At 57.6% G+C, this 7,253-nt stretch overlaps 1 protein-coding gene across 13 annotated transcripts in view; it reads left to right on the top strand.

Annotated features, from left to right (window-relative positions):
• DYSF (dysferlin) overlaps window positions 1-7,253 on the top strand; it is a 205,543-nt gene that overhangs the window by 123,574 nt on the left and 74,716 nt on the right. For all 13 annotated transcript variants that reach the window (XM_006775297.2, XM_006775294.2, XM_006775295.2 and 10 more), the window contains 2 exons: window positions 3,119-3,212; window positions 3,743-3,820. In XM_006775297.2, the coding sequence (XP_006775360.1) occupies window positions 3,119-3,212; window positions 3,743-3,820 (172 nt within the window). The remainder of the gene's footprint in view (window positions 1-3,118; window positions 3,213-3,742; window positions 3,821-7,253) is intronic.

Raw genomic sequence — 7,253 nt, 5'->3', positions numbered from 1 at the left:
CTGTGGAGTGGCATGGTGGGGTGGTGGTCAGGGCATTGGCAGTGGGCCCCTCCTCTGGGGGCAGGACAGATGGAGGAGCCCTGGCAGTGTGAGGGACATTCCTGGAGGGAACACTGGTTTCTCCCTCTGAAGAATGGTCCTTCTCAGGGCCTGAGATACCTCGGTGAGCCTCCGTGGAGATCCCAGGGAGGGGGACACCCTTTCTGATCGCAGGCGGTGGCCCTGCCCTTGGACGGAGACCCAGAAAGTGCTGCCAAAGCCCCAGACAGAAGCCTTGGTGGGAGTGGTGCTGATGGAGGCGGCTGGGGGAGGCCCTCTAGAGGAGGTGTGAGGTGAGTGGGGATGTGCACTGGCAGTGATCCGCGAGCAGGGAGGTCCCTGTAGGCACCTGGAGGGAGAGAAGGAATTCTGGGGCCTGTGTGCGGCCGAGTGGGCCTCGCTCCTTACGCTCGCCCCAGCTACCTACCTTTGGGGAGGAGGGGGGCACACGTGTGTTGCCAGGCTAAGGCGAAGGGCTATAGAGTCCTGGACCTTCAGTCCCACCCCAGGCTGGACCTTCCCCCGTCCCCTCCCCCACGAAAGTGCACTGAGCTGCATGTGCTATGCGTTGTTGCACCCGGGGGCTGGCCAAGCCATTTCCAGCGTCCCGATCTGCTTTCCTTGGCGTGCCTGCACCTCACGCCTGGGGTGGCCTGCTGGGCCCCCCAGGTCCAGCCCTATGCGCAGCCTCACAGACCCTGAAACTGGGAACGGTTAGCTGTTGGACTTGGTGCATGCTCTGGCGGGATGCCAGCACGCAGCCAGGCCAGACGCCTCTCCTCGTGGGAATGCAGGATGCTTGGGGGCCACACCTGCCTGGGCGGGAGGATCCAGGCTTGCTGGCCTTTGGGTCTTTCTGTGGTAGCCTTCCCTGTCTGTAGTATGATACCCTCCCTCTTATCCTGCTCTCATGGTGTGTGTGTGTGTGTGTGTGTGTGTGTGTGTGTGTGTGTGTTGAGAGACTGAGGGCTGTAGCTTCTGAAGTGTCCACTTTTCCAGCTCCCGGAATAATGTTGAACAACTATGGGATGTATGAATACCACCCCTAAGCACAGTTGCTAACTTCATAGTTTATGACTTAATCCCCCCCTGTCCTGACTGTGCCCCATTTCTCTCATAATAGCAAACATTTATGGAGCATTTATTATGTGCCAAGTGGTATGCTAAGAACATGGAATTTTTCTCCTTAGCAATCACAGCAACTCTGAGACAGATACTGTAAGATTATCCCGAATTTACAGAGACTGGTTCAGAGAGGTTAAGCAACCTGCCCAAAGTCACACAGCCAGTAAATGGCAGGGCCAGAATTGGAACCCAAGTAATCTGGTTCTAGAGCTTGTGTTAAAACTGTGGCCAAAAGAAGGGGGGTCACTTCCTCTCTCTGTCAGAGAGGGGGGTGTCCTGTGGTGGGAGCTAGAGCCTGCCCAGGTGTAGTAGAACCTTGGTGTCCCCCGGGAGAGCGGATGAACATGTCCTTCCAGTATGCGTGTTTTATGGGCCCCCTTTCAGGATGGAGCAGAGGAAGACTAGCCTACCTTTCGGATGCATTTCTTTGTTGACTCTGAGTGACCAGGACAGGACTGGGACGATCAGTGGCTCTCCTGGCTAGGGAACAGCATGAGCTTGGGATGGGAGCAGGCAGGAGCCTGGACCATCCTTGAGGAGCGTGGCCGGCCTGAAGCTGAGGATGGGTTTGAGGGAAATAAGCCCTGGTGTCAGATGGGAAGATGGGCCAGGTCACCTTGGGTCTGACCAGGACCATTCAGGTAGTGAGAGCCACCGAAAGATTTGGCTGGGGAGCCAGTGGTGACTGTGGTAATGACGCTGTGCTGGCTCTGGGTGTGGACAGATCAGAATTGGGAGGGCCAGCACCCAGAGAGGCTTCTTGTGTCAGGGGTCTGGGCTGAGGCCTGAGGGTGGGCATGGTTTGGGGAGGGAGGCACAGAGGCCCTGTGCTTTGTATTTGGAGGCACTGGGGGACTGGGTAGCTTAGGGCCCCCTGGGAGAGGCTGAGGTTCTTGGGAAATGTTTGCAGGTGGGGATCCCAGCTGCCCAGGAGAACGGCTCTGGGAAGTAGCCATTCCGGGTGGGCCTGGGTAGGGGGTGAACAGGCCATCCACGGAGAGGCCAGGGTCTCCTTTCAAGGGTATGTGTGCTTGTATGCTAGCAAGAGGGACCGGGCCAGGAGCAGGTGTGGGAGAGGGGAGAGGGACTTAGAGAAATCTGCACCACAGCAGCAGGAGCGGACAGCGTGGGAGTGCTGCCCAGATCTCCCCAGCCCCTCTGCTGAGCTCCTGGCTGAGGAGGCTGGTGGGCCCGATGTCACAGAGAGCCCAGGCTGGGAGGCGGGGCTGGGTGTGGGTAGAGCATTCCCTCTTCTTGTATGGGCCTTGGTCCCTCTTGGCTCACCAAGTCCCCCAAGCTACGCAGAACCCCGATGAGTGGCGGCAGGGTGGCGGTGGTGGCAAAGGGGCATCCCTGAATCAGGAGGTGGACATGGGGCCCAGGGCAGGTGGTTGATTGCCCAGTGGTTAGACCCCAGTGCTAATGAGGACAAGGGAAGGGGAATGACCATATAGCTTAAAGCACAGACTGGTTTCTGAGCCTCAGTGTAGACCCCCCACTGCCTCCTGCTCTTGTCCCTGCCTCCGGCCTCAGCCTGACCCCAGGAACCCAGGCTCAGGGGTGGACAGAGATGCTAGAGCGGGCCCTCCAGACTTTGCTTCTTCTTAACTCATCCAGGTGGGCAGATCACCACTGGATTTTTCTGAAGATCCTCTTAAAGTCCCACCTTCTTTCAAATACCAACCCTGTAGACTGGAACTACTCAAACTTCCATTCTGACTTGTCTCCATTAGAGAGGAGAAAAATTTCCCTGTGGACTTGATGTTGGAGTCTGTGGGCTGTAGCAGAGGATGAGCTGCCCTAGGGTGAAGGTAGAGGCTGATGGCCCAGCTCTCAACAGCCGAGGAGCATTGTCTAGAGATCTCCTGACCTGGCGACCAGGCCCTCTGGGGCAGCCTCCCTGTCACCCTCAGGCGTGGGGCCGAATCTGTCCTGACCAGCTCTGTGTCTCCAGGGCGGTGTGGTGGATGACAGGAGTGAGGATTCCCGGTCCGTCTCCACCTTGAGCTTCGGGGTGAACAGACCCACGATTTCCTGCATCTTCGACTGTAAGTGATGCTTCGAGGTGTCTATGGGGTGATATGGTTGGGTGTGTGATCTTTTGTTTCTGTTTGAATGGGGCTTATGTTGAGGTGTGTATGTGGGGCTGTGGAGAACGGAGTCTGTGTTCTTTTGGTGAGTCAGTGTCTTCTGGTGTGTGTGTATGTGTGTGTGTGTGTGTGCGCCTGCACACGCACATGCCCATCTATGTGTGGTGTGTCACCTCTAAGCTTCAAATCGGGCATTCAAGATCTGGTGCATTCTGGCTTCTTCTGTCATCTGTTTAGCCTCCCCCACTTCTCCTCCTCCTCTGTCCCCTCTCTCCAACTCTCGCCAGGCCCAAGGATACATCACTCAGGTGTCTACTTCTGAGCTGTGGTCTGTTCTGACTTCCGCAGAGTGTGACATATGCCATTTCTATCGTTTAGCCCCTGTGCCTGCCGCCCTTCCCAGGGACAGACTCCCCCTTTTCCTCTAACCCCGGCCCTCAGCCACCTCCAGCCCCTCACTTGGCATCTCTGTTTCTTCCCTGGTGCAGACGGGAACCGCTACCATCTGCGCTGCTACATGTACCAGGCCCGGGACCTGCCTGCGATGGACAAGGACTCTTTCTCTGGTAAGTGGAGGAAGGGAGGAGAGCCAGGGACCAGAGCTGAGAGCTGGGAACTGAGCCACGGGGTCTTGGGACCCCGGGGCACAGGCCCAGGGCTGCTCCTGCAGGTGGGGGTGGTGCTTGCTGGGTTTGTGGAGGTGGCTGTTGTTGCCAAGGTCACTGTGGCTTCCTAGCTGTCAGGTGGTTGGCTGGACCCCTCTGTAGGGTTTGACTTTACTGACCATCCCCTCCTAAAAGCCCCTCTGGCCTTGACCCCCAGGATGCCCTCTCTCTGGGGTCTCCTGTAGCCTCCTCCTGCTCTACCTGCTCCTACCCAGGTGCTTCTCTGCCTTCTAAGCTTGGCGTTCCCAAGAGTATATCTGTGTCCTCTTCTCTGGGCACTGGGGCCCCCATCTTCCCAGCTTCAGTGACCACTCATGTTAGGGAAGCTTCTAGGTCTTCAGTTCCTAGAAGCCCCCTATGTCCAGCCACATCTTGGTCTCTCCCCCAGGATGCCTCAAAGACACCTCAGTTCATCCTGTCCATACTGAACTTCCTATGACATTCCAGCCCTTGCACCCCATCCTAGGCTTTCTGTGCATTTCCCACCTTGGTCCTGGTGTCCCAACAGCATGGAAACAGTCCGCCACCCCGTCCTGTTGATTCTGGCTCCTGAAACTTCCTCGAAGATGTCCCTGAGAACTAACTGAACTTGCCCCTTCATATCTGGACACTCTGGTCATCTCCTGACCTCCCTGCTTCCTTCTGCACTCCCCGGAAGGAGATCTGGTCATGTCACTCCCCTGATTTCAAATGTAGACACTGACAGATACATCCTCAGCTCTCCAGCCTGGCAGACAACACTTTTGTCATCTGACTGCATGGACCTTGCCAGTTTCAGTTTCCCCTGGCTGCCCTCTATCCACTAGCTCTGGCTCCACCAACTTTTGTCATCTTTCTAGCCTTTGTCCCCAGTGTCCTCTCTACCTAGAATGCATTCCCTCCCTATTGCTAACCCAGCGAACTCCTCCTCATCCTTCACGACCCAGCCCAGATGCCCTCTGCCTCTTCCCCAAGCCGACATGGCTGTTCCTTTCTGACCACCCAGCACCTCTCTCAGAGCCCTGACCCGCTGCACAGCTGAACTGCCATCTGTCTCGGTCACATGCTTCCCCCGGTGACTGTGAGCTCCTCCAGGGAGGGGCCTTGTCTTACCCTTGAGCCTGCAGCACTTCCTGTCTGAAGAACCGACACTTAACGCAGTGCTCACTGTGCGCCCAGGCGCTCCACTGACATGATTTCATGTAACCCTTATAACTCTTGTGAAGTGGATATTTAACACTCTGTTTTATAGATAAAGAAACAGAGACCCAGATGGCTTATCTAATGGCTTGAGTTAAAATACCTGACAGGTGACATATCAGCCTCCAAAGGCTTGAGTAGCACCGAGCTCTGTTTTGAGAATGATTTGTTCGTAGAATGGCCCTGCAGCTTAGAGCCACGTGCCTGTCCCCCTTCCCAGCCCCGCCCCCGCCCCTGCCCCACGGGGGATCTCTTTGGTTCCCCCTTCCCAGCAGCTGTGCCCCCGCATCCCCTCCTCTCAGGGACTTGTTCTCCAGCCCCGGGCAGCCAGGCTCAGGGTGGATGGAGCAATTTCTCCTCTGTGGCTTGGGTCCCGGGTCCCGAGAGTGCCCTTTGCAAAGCATACGCAAAGCCAGCGGGCAGGGATTGCAGGCCAAGGGCGGGCAGCTGCAGCTCCCGGGGAAACTGTGCCAGGAGGCTTTCTGACACTTAGAACGTACCCTGGGAAAAAAGAAGTGGACTAATTCACAACCTTGTTTCCTCTTCGTTTGGGGAGGATAGGAGAGGTGGGGGTGCAGGTGGCAGGTTTGTGTGAGGCAGGCGGGAGGTGGGGTGGGGATCAGGGGGGAGGCCCTAGGGCTGGCAGGGACCCTGCAGGGAGGGAACTCCTCCAAGGAGCCCGCGCTAGGAGTCAGCGTGCACCTCTAGACAGCAGGCAGGCAGGCAGGCAGGCAGGCCGGCCTGCGTCAGCCTGGGACTGGCCTGCAGAGACGTCACACTTTCCATCCTAGCCCCACCCCCTCCCCCAAGTAAACATCCCTTGAGCGCTGAGGGCACTGCCCAGGGCTTCCTCAGAGGCCACTGGCTTCTGAATGAAAGGCCTGATTGAGCAGCTGCTGGAAAGGAAAACAGCAGCCAACACGGGTGAACCTATAAAACCCAGAGTGTTTATTTTCACTCCCAACCCCTAAACCAGAGCAATTTCTCCCCTGGAACTGACCCTGGGGCGGCTGGCGGCCGGGGCTGTGTATGGCCACCGGCTGGCATTTCTCAGAGGAAACTCCTGTGTGAATCCAGAGTGTCTGGGGCCGGGGAGGGTCCAGCGCAAAGTCTGTCTCGAGTCTTATGGTCTGGCCTGCCTGCTGGGGGTCTGGAACCCTCGGCTACTCTGACCGGTGGTGCCCTGGGCCTTGCCCCGCAGGGGTGGGCTCCAGTGGCCCCGAGCTGTGCTCCCGCCTGTCCCCTGTCTGTGGGCCTTGGGACTGCCTAGAGACCCGGCTGTGTCTGCTTCCTTCTCCCTGGCTGAGGGTTTGGGGGAACACACAGGAATTTCCCAGGAAACATTTGTCGAATAGTAAACTCAGTCAGGAAAGGGAGACTCGTGGAGATACTGCCGCCCGGGCTGCCCGAGGGCTTCGCCGTGGGTGGGGCTGAGTGGACGTCCAGCACAATTCTCTGGACCACGGGAGGGACGCATGTGGCATGTGGTTATGGGTGTGTGGCCCTGTGGCGAGTGGGCATAAGAAATGTAAAGTGATGTTTAATTCAGATGACCTCTGTGATATTGGGCTGGGGCTGCCACTCCTGGGGGAGCACCTGGAGAAGGCACTGGCTTTACTTTGGTTGGAAAAGATGGAGCGGACTTAGGGCTCACATGTCCTCACACCATCCCTTCCCCGGGAATTAGGGGGTCGGGGGCAGCTGTCTGCCTTTCCCAATTGTCCCCCACGGAATTCTGCTTTGCTCTCCCCCAGTTGGTTACCAACATTGCTGTGGTTTGAGGGAACCATAAGTTCTGCTTACAGAACTGCCACCAAGACAGACACTGTTCTGAGGTCACCACAGTCCAGAGAATGGCCCTTAGCACGAGGGACCCAGAGACGGTCTTTGAGAGCCCCACAGGTAGGGGGCTCTGGGGGCCTGACCTGGCTGAACACGAGAGTGAGAGGTGGTGAGCAGCCCCGGTGCTGGGGTGGCATGTCTGTCAAGAAAAAAAGCTCCTGTGTTCTCTTTGCTGCCCTTGTGGTTCTGGGGGAGTCAGAGCCACACCGGCGGGGTCCCGGTCCTGAGGATGGTGCTGCGAGGCCCGTCTTCAGTGAGGGCTGATGACCTGTGGCTGCCCCACCATTAGGCAGCTCACTCTGTGGGGACCAGG

Source organism: Myotis davidii, unplaced genomic scaffold, assembly GCF_000327345.1.
Source record: "Myotis davidii unplaced genomic scaffold, ASM32734v1 scaffold247, whole genome shotgun sequence".
Classification (NCBI taxonomy): Eukaryota; Metazoa; Chordata; class Mammalia; order Chiroptera; family Vespertilionidae; genus Myotis; species Myotis davidii.
This window is presented reverse-complemented; position numbering and strand designations above follow the sequence as displayed.